At 38.5% G+C, this 15,739-nt stretch overlaps 1 protein-coding gene and 1 pseudogene across 1 annotated transcript; one reads left to right on the top strand and one right to left on the bottom strand.

Moving 5' to 3' along the window:
• The window catches only part of LOC139950945 (alkaline phosphatase-like), a 446,069-nt pseudogene extending 431,431 nt beyond the window's left edge, over window positions 1-14,638 (top strand).
• On the bottom strand, window positions 2,266-3,255 carry LOC139950890 (uncharacterized). The gene has a single exon (XM_071949735.1). The coding sequence runs from the start codon at window positions 3,253-3,255 to the stop codon at window positions 2,266-2,268; it is 990 nt and encodes a 329-aa protein (XP_071805836.1).
• Window positions 14,639-15,739: the final 1,101 nt, after the last annotated feature.

Below are 15,739 nucleotides of genomic sequence, written 5' to 3'. Positions count from 1 at the left end.
TGTTCATTCTTTCAATGTATTTAAAACATTCAAGTGACACCTGACTATTTCTAAAACTATGCAATATATCTTATCGTCTAGTACACTAATTGGATTATAGTTAAATTTAACAAAAACATGCTTTGTAGAAATACAAGTATCTAGTAATATACTTATGCTTTGTATTCTAGCGTTAATGCAAACATTAACACTGTGTTTTGACGACCTTTAACGTAATAATTGTTTAATTGTGAAATGAATCAGATGTTGACAATTTGAAGATTTGAATCAAATGCAGGGGCTAGAAAGAACACACCAGCAGCAGTTATTTGGTTTAATGTCCAAGCTTTGGGTGTATCGCGTTGCTAAGTTACTCCCGTTTGAAATAAGTCAGTGTATACATTTTTGTTAAAAACGAATTACAAGTAAAGTGATGTTTTCGCGCAAAAGGATACAAATAAGACTAAAATTCGATCACAAAATAAAGCTTTTGTCACTCACTAAAGTATGTGTTTTGATGAGTAGAATATGAATAAATATTTAACTAAGGTTCTATAAATTTAGTTTCCATAATTAACACATTTAAAAGTAGGCCCGACCCGAGAGGGCGCTGTTCGTGACGTCAATCGAGGCGCGATATTTGAAGCAGGACGGCTCAAAGTGTTTGCTGCACAGTGCTGGAAAAGACGTCGGACCGAACCACTTTCCAAACTGACCCAATTTTTTGTTTTTTTGCTGCCTCCAGCAGCAACACACGTGGTCGACATTGCCGAAAAAATGCAAGAAATAAACCTTTTTTCGAAACGTAAAAACTAGAACTTGCATGTAATTGCACGTACGTGTGTTCAATGTACGATCGAGGCAAAGTCTGCCTCGATTGACGTCACTAAAGGGGTAGGCGGAGTCACCCCCAACAACTTTATCTAATTTTTAAACATGTAAATCGTTACAAACAATAACCCAACAAATTATGTTATTGTTCATTAGCATAAATATACTCTAATGTTTGAAGAAAAATATATTCTATTTCCAGGTTACTTTAACCCTTTAAACTCGACCCCATTTTTAATAAATTTGCATGTGCTCAGGTTATTTATTAAAATGTCTGGTTACTTCTTGGAAACATGTTAACATTATGCATCATATTAAAGCTTACATATAGTGCTATTTTACAAGAATATGTTTTACCCCAACAGGCTATACCATGCAAATATAGTTCTAACAAAAATCACAAAGTGGGTCACAATATTACTGTCAACGAAACCTTTCTGTGTAAGGTAAAATGCGACATTGTGTAATCAGCTAATATTCCGAATAATTAAGTCACGGTCGAAGTGAGGAAATTTTAATTTTCCAAATTCACACTAGGATGGTGTATTGGTTTCATGCCGATGTGACGGTTTAACGAATCGTTTTATACAAAAGTGATTCAAAACGAATACCCAATGTTTCATCTGCATTAAACAAAAGTGCTTTCTCATGTGAAAACAAAGAAACGCTCAAACCACGACGAAAAATTAAATATTTCTCCATATCGAAACGTGTTATAAAAAAACAAAACAAATCAAATGTTTTCTGGTAACTTTACAACGCAAGTTATTTTTGATCACAAGTTGTCGTTATTTTAATATCATAAGTATTGTACATTAACGAATATATCAGCAGAAGACAACTGGTACCAGTTGTTAGGTGAATTATTTGTATTTTGTTGCCTTAAAAGGTTACAGCTTTTTCAACCAATTTAAAATGTTTGAAATAAAATTGCCGGCACAATCGGAGGCCACAATGAATTATAAGTCTGAGTCTGTATCAAGGAATCTGAAGTTTTGTATGTACTGTTTAATAAACTGTCAGTTTTTGTTGCGTAGTTTCATTTTGCATTTTATGGACTCGTCATGGTTTCAAGGACTCATCATTGCACCATCGGACGGAATTACAGGCTGCAGAAATTTCAAACTTTACAGAAAATGTAATAAACTCAAAAAAGGGATGAACTGGTATTTATAGCACTGTTTATGTGACAAAAACACGTTGAAAGTTCTTGTCACAATACACGTTTGCAAAATCAAGTGTTCAAAAAAAAAACCGTCTTTTCCATACTTATTGTCCTGCAAATAATAAAACAATTAATAATAAAGTAATTTTATTCGATTCATCTAACACACGTTCGATTTTCCACGATTAACTCAATATTATTATATTTGTAAAAACTATATAGTTGCATATAAGTTTATTTAAATCGTTGTCTAAAACATTTAAACGTTTCCGTGTGTTTGTATGTTTGATTTAGATTTCGTACAGCAGGAATCCAGTGAAAGACGTGAAATGCTTAGAGTTACTATATACTTGACCGTCTCCAGCTAAGTGAACTTGATCTCCATAGTGCAAGGGAATCACTGCACTGCTGCTCACATGACGATATTCTGCATCGTTTACACCCCCTGAAACAATGGTGTTACCGTTCTTCCTCAGCTGGACCCATAGGCCAGACCCACTTGATAATTTTAAGACTGAGAACATCAATACGTATACCCCAGGCACATTACACGTAAACGTGCCGTTATTCAAGTTGAAATCAGTCCCTTCCTCTGAAAACAATAACTCTTCAAAGGGCAAAGGATCCCAGTTGTTTAGATGCAAGACGGTATTCCTCACTGCAGTGAAGGCGGACCGTCGCAAACTACGTTCACCTGCTTCACCAGTCTGTCTAGCTGGTCCAGGTTCACCTCTCTCACCCTTCAGACCATTCATCCCAGGCAGACCTCGAGGTCCTTTTCTGCCCTGTTGGCCGACTCCTTGCTCTCCCTTCAGTCCATGATCCCCTTTAGCGCCTGGCTCACCAACCAGTCCATCTGACCCGATGTCTCCATTTCCCCCGGGCTCACCTGCTTCACCAGTCTGTCCAGCTGGTCCAGGTTCACCTCTCTCCCCATTCAGACCATTCATCCCAGGCAGACCTTGAGGTCCTTGTTTCCCTGGTTGACCGACTCCTTGATCTCCCGTAAGTCCAATATCCCCTTTAGCGCCTGGCTCACCAACTAGTCCATCTGACCCCTTGTCTCCTTTAGCCCCAGGTTGACCTACCACACCAGGGGACCCTACAAGCCCTTGACCATGGTTCCCATTTGACCCGGGAATTCCCGGTATACCGGCTGGGCCCTGGCAGCAGGAGTTACACGTCATCTCCGGATTAGGTGAAACTGCTGTTTTAGCCACCATGAACGGAATTTGCAAAATACAAAGAAGAAAGGTCACTGTTGATATGGTAATCTTCATCTGTAATTTAATAGAATAAATAAAACAAACGATAAAAACATAGAAGGCGCTTCTCTAGCATGTGTGTGTTAAATTATGTACCTGGCCGTATTGATCGTGAGTGTTATGTTGTGTTGAGCTAAATAATCGCTCCACACAACAAAGTGGCTACCGCTACACACTTGAGTACCTACTTGGCTTACGGCAGGGTGCCGTTGGCTCGTTTGATCTTCAACATATTGAATATCGTGTTGAAATGCTCCCCAATGACACCCAAACAACTGTCAGACAATTATAAACAACTTTAAAAGTAGAAACAGGGGAAATATGGGTGGTGAGGAGAAAGAAGTTTAATCAGACCGGTAGAATCTTTCTCCCAACAATGGTATTGTCCATTGCCGTTCCCTACGCCCCAAAATGGATGAGCTCGTTTAATCACATGCGTAAACACAGAGACTCTGGTATCCTTCACCGAGACATTGTTAGACAATACAACCCAGAGTAATGATCTCCATATAGACGGCTTTGGATCTCGGATTCGACTTGACAGAGATTACAAAATTACAGGGAAGATACAGGGTGGGGCGCGTATGCCTCTATATCAACAAGAGGTTGTGCAACACAGTGATTGTTTGAGATAAAACCAACACCCTATACATTGAGCTACTGTCCGTTTCACTTCGCTCATTTTATAATCCAAGAAAGATTCCTCAACTTGTCTACATTGTGAGGATTTCTCCTCGTGTAAAAAGATACGATATCTACGAATAGTCCAACTACTGCATAGCGCGCAGCAGCGTATTGCATGGTACCTCGACGTTTGAAATAATAACTGCACTTGGCGTCACTGTATTCTCCTTCGAACCCAATTAGTGTATACCGATTTCCCAATACGCTGCCACTACTTAATTTCATCAAAAGTGGTCGTCCGAAACACGTCAAATAATTTCGACATAGGTTCAAAGCATAATACAAAGACGTATATGGGCGTATTTAGCCGTGATCTTAACTTACGGCACTGCCACACCTTGACTACGGCACTGTCACACCTCTACGTTTTAGTCAGCGTATGCCGACGTATGACAATTTCTCTTAAACGTTGGCATCCGCTGAACTTTCGATGGACTTTTCAATTTTGAGCGTATACAAAGCCTATTCATAACGAGTTGGACGTATCCAGACCGTATTAGTAACTTACATAGGACGTTTTCATAACGAATGCTTAGCCTGTTAACAGCGTTCGCAGCTTATGTCCTACGGTAATCTAACTACTGCATAACGCGCGGCAGCGTATTGCCGGCGATCACATCCAGTTGCGGTAGCTGTAAGTTAGAATCACGTTCATTAAGTTCTGTGGTCGTCCGGAGCACGTCAAATACGTTCGAGGTAGGTTCAAAGCACGTTACTACTATTGAATGTTAAGGCCCTGTCACACCTAGACGTTTTAGCAAGCGTATGCCGACGTATACAAAATTGGGGCGAATACGCTGGCGTACGTCGAATAAGTTATGGGTAAGTTTTGTATAAGTTATGAGCACGCTGAAACACGCCGTGTACGTCGTAGTAAGGCGAGGTCGTCGATAAATTGTGTGCATGCACAACAAAATCTAAGTGTGCCGGCGTGTGGTTCATAAGATACGATTGATGACGCACGTTCACACACGTTACTTGTAAGGTTATCAGAAGTCGACATACGTCGATATAATGTCTAGCGTACCAAAAACGTATTTCTTATAACCTATATGAGTAATGTGCTTTGAACTTACGTCGAACGTATTTGACGTGTTCCGGATGACCACATAACTTACTAAACTTGTTTCTAAACTTACAGCTACCATGTAATGGTGTATTGGCAGAGTTATGTGAATTGGTATATACAATTTGGGTTCGCATGAGGATTAATACGATGTCAAGTGCAGTTATTATTTCAATCGTCGAGAGGCACCCTCTTTATAGGCTACTGTATGTGATCGTCGGCAATACGCTGCCCCCGCGCTCTATGCAGTAGTTGGACCATCGTAGAATATAAGTTGTGAACGCCGTCAACACGCTAAGCATTCGTTATGGAAACGCTCTGTGTAAGTTACTTCTACGGTATGCATCCGTCCACCTCGTTATGAATACGCTTCGTATACGCTCAAAATTGAATTGAAAAATCTATCGATAGTTCAGCGTATGCCAACGTTTTAGAGAAATTTGCATACGTCGGCATACGCTGACTAAAACGTCAATGTGTGACAGGGCCTTCATGAGCCACACGACTTACATCGACGTGTATATCAGCGTGTTTCATCGTGCTCTTAACTTATACAAAACTTACCCATAACTTGTTCGACTTACGCCAGCGAGGTCGCTAAAATTTGCATACGTCGGCATACGCTGACTAAAACGTCAATGTGTGACAGTGCCTTTGTGAGCCACACGCCTTACATCGACGTGTATATCAGCGTGTTTCATCGTGCTCTTAACTTATACAAAGTTATCCATAACTTATTTGACGTACACCAGCGTAGTCGCTAACATTGTCATACGTCGGCATACGCTGGCTTAAACGTCAAGGTGTAACGGGGCCTTTACCCATAATTATTCGACGTACGCCAGCGTACTCGCTAAAATTGTCATACGTTGACATACGGTGGCTAAAACGTCAAGTGACAGCACCTTAAGACAGTGTGCCACCATGTTTTGGCTTACAAAATTATGCTGTCATAGTTTTAAACTGTGTCATTATTGTCGTAACATTAATGGAGGATGGTAACAATTTGTCCCCAAACAAGAGGAATCGATAATCATGGTAAACAAAAAACAATTAATGTTGCATGCTCCGTGACGGGGTCCAGGTTTTGTGTAAACTTTTGGGGCAAACAGGCAAACTCGGCTTCACCTCGGTTGCCCCTCCCCACGTCGGCTGTACAAAACACCGATCACCATAATAATTGTGAAAGTGTTGCATAATGTTCAATCTTGTTTTGTTTTACCCACAACATAAAAGAAAATAACAAAGTGGTCATGTCACACAATGCCATTTCATCAGTACTTGTTGTTAATTTTGTTGACAGCTTTTGAATGAATTGTACACACACATTAAAACGAGCAGAATATCAAGCACATTCAACTGAAACTGTCTAGGTAAACTTTTATTGCCCACTATTTGAACAAGACAATGTACAGAATACCAGCGGAACTTGCTTCTCCAAAACGGAAACCACTTGCAAGTATGGTGATAAAAGCCCCAACGACACAACACAATATATCGTGGTTTCAAAGGGAAATGCAACGGCATTACAGTCTGTACCACCAAACAGTACCACAGTACACTAATGTTGGCAGAGAGCAAGTGACCCAAACACTACATGAGAACTTCAGCTGCATACGCTGTTAAAATTAATCCGTCCAAATTACGGTGCTTTGTATACCTGGCAGCCGGGCTGCAAGGTATTAAAAGTGCAGTAAATTTCAAAGTGGAGTTTAGCAAACTCAAGGCACAATTTACAAAACTGCTACTGTGAAATTTACTGCATTTTACCTGGCACCAGCTGCCAGGTAAAGCACCGTAAATGTTACTGCTTTATTGGGTAGAGTGGTGCCCCTTCTTGGACCAAAACTGCAATCTTCTTGAAATAATAGGCTACCCTAAAATACACCGCATGCATCTATTATAGAAGCCAAAGTCCGGGTCCGACAGTATAACGAGAAACACTTACCTTGATGTTGTGTTCTTGTAGTGCAAGCTTTCTCAGTTTCTCTCTTCCGATAATATGCAAAGTTGTTATGAGCACTGCTGGTGGTGCAGCGCGTTTAAATACTGCTGTATTTTCATTGAAGTGCTCATCAGTCTACTTTGATGTTTGATTGACATTCGATGAGCAGCCAATCATAGATACGTGTTAAAGTCACTGATTGAATGCAGTGACTTACTCTACCATTGGCTAGGACGAGGCTGTATGTTACAATTGTGGATCAATGCCGTGTTAAAGTCACTGATTTATGACAGTGACTTACTCTACCATTGGTTTGAATGATACTGTATGTTGAATGGATACCAATGGTGTAAAACTCTACACTACATTGTGTATGTGGTAAAGTCACTGATTGAAAGCAGTGACTTACTCTATCATTGGTTTGGATGAGGCTGTATGTTACAATTGTGCGTCAATACCGTGTTAAAGTCACTGATTTATGACAGTGACTTACTCTATCATTGGTTTGAATGATACTGTATGTTGAATGGATACCAATGGTGTAAAACTCTACACTACATTGTGTATGTGTTAAAGTCACTGATTGAAAGCAGTGACTTACTCTACCATTGGTTTGGATGAGGCTGATGTTACCAATGGAGATCAATTTGTACACGCTTTAATGGTACGGTAATTTTACATGTATATCCGCCCTACTGGGTTGCACAGTGTGATTGCTTCCTGAAGTTCCTGGCCAGTTTCCTTCTATTTCCGCTCAATTGATGTATTTTCCTGATGATTGTGAGTTAAAGTGCAAGTTTATTATCAAAGAAAGAACTGCGTACGTAATATATATACTGTTCAGATGGATCTCTTTCGTTCTTCCACTCTTTTGAAGTATATGTTTACTAACACTAACTCAGTGTGTTTTTTTCCGAAATCGAAATGCAATGACAATGTATTTATAGTAGAGTGCGCCACCAACAGAGCAACATTAAAGGCACTGGACACCATAGGTAATTACTCAACAGAATTGCTAGCATAAAGACTTACTTGGTAATGCGCAATGGAGAGATGTTAATAGTATAAAACATTGTGAGAAACGGCTCTCTCTGAAGAAACCTAGTTTTTGAGAAAGAAGTATTTTCTCGAGTTGTTAAAGGTCTCAAACTGAAGGCATCTGAAAGCACACAACTTGTGCGACGGGGTGATTTTCCCATTATTCTCTCGCAATTTCGACGACCAATTGAGCTCAAATTATTGTTCACGGGTTTGTTAATTTAAGAATATGTTGAGATACACCAAGTGAAAAGACTCACTAGTGGTTGAAAGTTACCTATTAATGTGTCCTGCCTTTGCCCTTAAAGGGTATTTTTAAACTGAGTTTCAATTGTATTCTTTGTTTTCTCAGAGTCTACTACAACCGAAACGCACAAATGCTTTTGGGAAACAAGAATATTCAATGGAGCAGAAACAATCAATATAAACCACAAAAATCAAAAACAATCAAATGAACTTTTGGATGAGATTGAAGTAATTTTGATTGTTTTAAAAAACACGTATGGCAGGATTCCGCCTTGGGCCGGTGTCTCATGGAAATCTGTCCCCGGAGATTCTGCCCCCATCTTGGGCAACTTCTTTGACATAAAGGACTCGTTCATATATTGAAAATCTCAAAATCGTCAAAATGTGCTTAAAGGCAATGTACACTATTGGTTAAATACTCAAATTAGCATAAAACCTTACTTGGTAACGAGTAATGGGGAGCTGTTGGCAGTATGAAAGACTGTGAGAAACGACTCCCTCTGAAGTAACGTAGTTTTCGAGAAAGAAGTAGTTTTCCACGAATTTGATTTCGAGACCTCATAATTATATTTTGAGGGCCCCAAATTAAGCATCTGAAAGCGCACAATTTCGTGTGACAAGGGAGTTTTTTTCTGTCATTATTATCTCGCAACTTCGCCGACCAATTGAGCTCAAATTTTCATAGGTTTGTTATTTTATGCATAATGTTGATATACACCAAGTGAGAAGACTGGTCTTTGACAATTACCAATATAGTCCAGTGTCTTTAATGGTAATGAATCTATTCATCTTATAATTATTCTTGTCTGTTTATGTTCTTTTAAAATGTTGTGTTCTTGTAGAAGCATCTCTCATCAAAACAGTTTCACTTGATCAAACCTTGAATTTATAGATGTTTGTTATAGTTCCACTGCATTTAATTTTCTTTCGGTCACATGATGCTCTTGCTATATACTGCGAATTGTAACAATCAAGCAAGGATTTGTTTCACTAGTTGTTTTACAATATTATGTTTTGTTTAAGACGAATGGCAAGCAGGTAAAGACAAGACAAACAGCAAGTACGTGTGGAATTTGGAACAATTTAAAGACGTCAATCCACTTGAAACTGACAACCTTTTAGGTGAGTTGTTGTTTTATGTACCAATTTGAACAAGTACGAACAATCGTCTGTCGTTCGGAACATGATTGTGCCTACAACCTTTATGCGCCGCATAAATCTTGGGCTAAATGTTCATGTTAATAGGTCTAGGATGTTGGTTTGGTAGAGGGTTTCATTTTGGTATCGAAGGTTGTGTCACTTATTTGGCTTGGGCTTTAGGCTAGGTGCCGTTGATCTCGAATTCAAGCACACAACTTCGTGTGACAAGGGTATTTTTTCTTTCATTATTATCTCGCAAGTTCGACGACCAATTGAGCTCAAATTTTAACAGGGGCGGAGTGTTTTGGCGACCATGACCAGAAACAAGTTGCTGACGTCAAATTCACTGACCGAAGAAAAAAATGCAGAGAGCTACGCGAAAACGGGTCGGTAACCAGAAAAAGTTCATGACGTAGGTACATCTCTTGAAAATTTATGCTCTCAAAATATATTGCCGTCATTTTATTATCGAGGAATGGAACTTAGTCTTTGTAATTTTATCAACATTATTTAATTGTTATGCTTCAAAGTATTTCATTTTTAAAAGAATTTCAGTACGTTTTCCGTTAGTTTTTAGAGTCCGCCATCTTAAAACCAAGCCTAATCAACAAGTCGGTTACGGTTTGGTCGGAACAGCGGTTCAACCGAACACGCTCGACCAATAGCCAAAGCTCAAATATGTTTCTGGTTAGGGTCGCCAAAACGCGCTCCAGGTTTGTAATATTTTATGCATATGTTGAGATATACCAAGTGACGACTGGTCTTTGACAGTTACCAAAGGTCCCCAGTGTCTTTAACACGTTTTATATTCAAGCAAACCAAAATTATTGGTTGTACAGCATTACATTACTTTGTTTGCACTCAGTTTTTATTATTATTATATCACAATAATATTACGTGTCCGTCTTAAGTTTGAACTTTATAACTAACCAGGACGATTTAATATAGAAACTTTTATTTGACAGTGGTATTAACTTTGCTTACCTTTCAGGTTTGTTTGAGCCCAGTCATATGCAATTTGAAGGTAACCGAATGAATGACGTAGGGGGTGAGCCCTCATTGTCTGAGATGGTAGAAAAGGCCATTGAGATACTTCAGAAGGACAAAGACGGGTTCTTCCTTATGGTTGAGGGTAAGTTATTATTACAACATACAGGTTTCTGGTTTTTGTAGAGTGTTGGTTAATTGCTTTCATGAGCCCTAGCCTTGTATGAGGTACGACAACCTCGAAAAAACATGCTTCGACCCCACAGTATTAAGTAATGTTATATACCGTGCAGTATAGTAACTATGCAGTTCTTGAATTCATAGTAGCGAGCCGGTGCTTGCGTAAAAGACCCTGGACAAGACTACATGAGCCCTTTGTGTCATTGCTGCTGTTTCACAAGAGGTTGTCGTTATAGGCCCTACCTCTTATTTTTGAGGCTTGGAAAATCATTGACAATCTGAAACCTCGTTATATGGAGTATTTACATTGTCTCTTTGATGCCATTGTCCAGTCACAGATTGTATGTATATTCATTGTTGATAACAAGACAACGCAGGTTGGCATGGACGGCCGAATAATATAGCAAACATGCAACCGACCTACTTTATTTTGTCACCAAAGTAGACTTTTCTGCAAACTTGTAATTTGGTTGTAAACAACCATTTTTTTTAAACTATAGGGCCATCGTTTGTTATCTTTGTATTCCTAGTTTGCGAATCTTGGTTGACAAAAACTCCGTCTATGATGTTGCTTTATCACGGTGTGGCCATCTTGATTTTACTCCATTCAAACTCATTGTAACCAAACTTAGGCTGGACGAAATATCAGTCTGGTGCCATGTTTGCGCAATGAATATAAGCATTCAATACTGTTATGGAAACAGGGAACATGACCGAGATGGTGACAGCGTGATTATAGGCCCTATTTACGGTGTGGCCACCTTGACTTTATACTCCATTGTAACCAAACTGAGGCTGGTGCCATGTTTGCGCAATGAATGTTAGCATTCATTACTATTATGGAAACAGGGAACATGACCAAGATGGTGACAGCGTGGACATTCTTCACGAACAAGACACACTACCTTATGTTGCCCTCCCTTTGTTAATGTTAGGCGCTCTGTTCTTTGTATAGCGCCCTATAAATGTTCTGTATTATTATTATTATTATTATTATTATTATTATTATTATTATTATTATTATTATTATTATTACCAGATTTTTCATCAAATTTCAATAATTCAAATACAAATAATTTATATCATACTATCTTGATTTGAAACACGAATGTGGCCGAATTGATCATGCGCATCATGACGGGTTAGCCTACCACGCCCTGCATGATACCATTGCAATGGATAAGGCTGTAGCCAAGGCGATGTCAATGACCAATGAAATGGAGACTTTATTTATTGTAACTGCCGACCATAGCCATGTACTCTCTATAGGAGGAGCAGCTGTTCGTGGTAGTCCAATACTCGGCCGAGGAGGTAAGTTTCATCCACAAATATAACTTTAAAGGCAGTGGACACTATGACTTCTAACATGCTTAAGCTCAATGGAAATAAAACTGAGTTCATTGTGCTTGGTACTCCCCAAAAACCTTAAGAAACTGCCGAAGATATCTTTGCATATGGGTGATACATCGATTGACCCTACTGATTCTGTCAGCAACTTAGGAATAAAATTTGATTCGCATATGACAATGAGCAAGCAAGTTTCCAGCCTCTGCCAATCAATACATTTTCAATTACGTAACTTAAGGAGAATCAAACGCTACCTGGATAAGGATACTCTCCATCATGTTGCCAGAGCTTTAGTCCTCTCTCGTATTGACTATGGCAATCTCCTTTTATTTGGTGCAACGTCATATGAATTGGACAGAGTTCAAAGACTACAAAATAGTGCAGGTCGTTTAGTATGTTCCACACCCTTGAGAGAACATATTATTACCCCATCACTTAGGGAACTTCATTGGCTACCAATTAGAGAACGAATCCATTTTAAGATTGCTCTTCTCGTTTTTATGCTTTAATAAAACTACACCTCATTATTACCACTTAACTGTCACATTACACTCCTCCACGATTTCTTCGGTCCGGACTTGACATCACTCGCTTGAATGTTCCCCGAGCAAACAAAGTTTTAGGTCAGAAGGCTTTCAGTGTAGCTGGGCCCATGATTTGGAACAATCTCCCAACTGCCATTAGGGAATCTAATACTCTGTCTGCTTTTCGTAAAGTACTTAAGACTCACCTTTTTCCAAGTTAATTTCTTTCTAGTGTGCTATGATCTTGATGGAATAGCGCCTTATAAATATTAATTGTTTTGTTATGTTATTGTTATTGGTAATTACTCAAAATAATTATTAGCATAAAACCTTACTTGGTAACGAGTAATGGAGAGCTGTTGATAGTGTAAAACATTGTGAGAAACGGCTCCCTCTGAAGTAACGTAATTTTTAGAGAAAGAAGTAATTTTTCACGAATTTGATTTCTAGACCTCAGACTTAGAGTTTGATGTATAGAAACTAAGCATCTAAAAGCACACAACTTCGTGTGACAAGGGTGTTTTTTCTTTCATTATTATCTCGCAACTTCGACGTTTGATATTTTTTTGTCTTTGACAATTACCAATAGTGCCAGTGTCTTTGAACAATTAAAAGCTATATCTTTCAAAATATCATTTGTATGCAAAATAGTATACAATTAATTTAAAGAGAGACTGTTTCTAACTATTATTACTTATTTACTGAAACAAAAAGTAAACTCCGTTAAGTTACCCGATTGCAGACTGAATTCTGACCAGTAAGTAATGTTGACAAGTTGTGCAAGCTTCTCAGTTTTCTATAAGTGAGTGGTGATTCATCGTCAAACCATTCATATTTAAATTCTAATTACAACAAAATGGTTTTGCATAAACGTCAAGGTCTGATGAATGACGGTTTGCCATTTACAACACTCTCATATGCAAACGGCCCTGGAGGAATTGAGGAGTTAAACAGCTTCAAAAGTACTGGTTCGAGACGGAATCTGACGGATACCAACACAGGTAAAGCTCCAATTGATTACTTTGAGTATTGGTTTATACCACTCAGGTACACCACTCAGTAAAATTAAATCCGAGTGTATGCAGACTTTTTGAAATATTTTAAATCTTAAACATATAACTTGGCAAAGTTACAGGGAAGTTTTTGCAAACACGATTTTGCCAAGGGAAAGTGCCCCTTTGCAATTTCATAGAGTTAATCATTAACTTGTGTAAACAATTATTTTACTTGTATTGTGATAAACATTGTTTTATTATTTGTTTGTGCAGAGGCTGCCGATTTTCACCATCCAGCGCTTGTCCCAATTGATTCAGAGACTCATGGTGGAGAGGACGTCACTATTTACGCCAATGGACCAATGTCACATCTTTTTCACGGGGTCCATGAACAACACTACATTGCCCATGTGGTCAGATATGCTTCCGGGTTAAACTGTCACAATGGGGCGCCCTCTACTGGACCAAATTCCATTTTGGCTTTTCTGTTGTTTTCTTTCGTACGGAAGTTTTTAGATTGAAAAAGAAATTCAATGAATGTATTTTGTCCAGTTTATAGCAAAGACAGCCAATATTATAGTTTAATCGTGTTTGCAAACAGTAAAACAAACAACCACAAACATGGCATCTGTTAACTTTGTTTACAGCCGCTTAAATCGGACCGACTTTTTCCAGTAATATCACTTTTGAATCATACAGATACAAAAAAAGAAAAGAACGCCAGGCCTAAATGAGAAACTGACTGGATACATTTTAGTTTAATGTTTGATGAAAACAAATCCCAAAAATCAAATTACTTTGACATTTGAACCTGTGATCTTTATATTAACGTAGCCCTGGTGTTTCCTTGCCTTGTCCATATACTTGTTCGCCGTGGTAGCCAGAGACCAGTGACCCGCTCTGTGAAAATTAGTAAAATTTCGCGCAATGCATCATCGTGCAATAGACGGTTACATGTGGAAGGGGTCGTTGTGGAGAGATTATTTTTTGTAACAGTTTGTTTTTGTTCTACTTCTTCATGATCTATATTTTCATGGTCAATATTCAGATAACTTAATTTTAGTCATGAAGCTATACAAAAACATGATTTTGTTAAGTAAACGTACTTTTAAACGTCATTTGTGTCCCTTTTTATTTCTACAGAGCGCGAAGTATCGCTGATTTGTATTCCTCGCTGTTTTGTCGTTCGGTACCCCCTACGTACATTATGGTATCATCGGAAACCTTTCACCCTCGCCTTTCCTAATATTAGAGGAGATTAAAGCCATGGTTAAAACTAAGGCTGCACAATTGTTAGACCAACAGAGGGCGTTATTTATAATACTCGGATGTTATTGTGGGCTTAGTGTGTGTGTTCGACCCCCCCCCCAGTTTGTAAATATTATTTCAAACGTGACGTCAAGATCACATGGGGCTCCCGAGGATGATCAACCATTTCCCTCCAATAGACCGTGTATGTCTCACGATGATAAGGTCACCACAGAGCCATCAGCTGGGGAGATTAACGTGCGTGCAATTGTAGTGTGATTTTGTTTCTGTCTGATCACTTTTTGTCAATCCAAAAAACATATTTATCGAATGATTACATTTACATTTACCAATCACTAAAATGTGTAAACTTAAACAAATTAAAAGGAAGAAGTAATGCGCCACCATCCGGCTCGAAGTGCCCGATTGGTAAGCAAAGTGAATGTGTTGACTACACTAGCACACCGAAGTTAGTTTTGTTTTAATAAACATAAAATGTTCATCTTATTCGAGCAAAAATATTCACCTAATTGTTTCTATGATACATCATTGCCCCCTTGGCTCGAAACTCCAACGGTAGTTTCGCTTTTTATCATTGAACAGACATTTATTAAATGTTAAATTAAATTGGTACCTCAAACAAGGTCAAAAAAAAAAAAAATACATTGTCAATTTTAATGTATTTTGTCAGAACAGACTAATTTGCAAGCACATAAAGCAACATAAGGCCAGTTGTGTATTGCTTTTTACACGAACGTTTTACTATACTACTAAAGTCAAGCTTTAACAATTTTTTTTCAACAAACTGAGGATTTTAATTTGAAGACACCTTTTCTGGGGTACGTTTCACCAAACCATAAGTTAATGGCTAAATTCTGTTGTTTTGAAGCATTTTCTAATACCTTTCAAAATTCAACAAATAATTGTAAGCATAAAAACCTTACTTGGTAATGAGCAATGGAGAGATGTTAATAGTATAAACAAAAATTGTGAGTAACGGCTCTCTCTGAAGAAAACTAGTTTTTGAGAAGAAGTACTTTCTGGAATTGTTGAGGTCTCAAATTCAAGGCATCTGAAAGCACACAACTTGTGCGACAAG

This window comes from Asterias amurensis, chromosome 18 (assembly GCF_032118995.1).
Source record: "Asterias amurensis chromosome 18, ASM3211899v1".
Lineage (NCBI taxonomy): Eukaryota > Metazoa > Echinodermata > Asteroidea > Forcipulatida > Asteriidae > Asterias > Asterias amurensis.
This window is presented reverse-complemented; position numbering and strand designations above follow the sequence as displayed.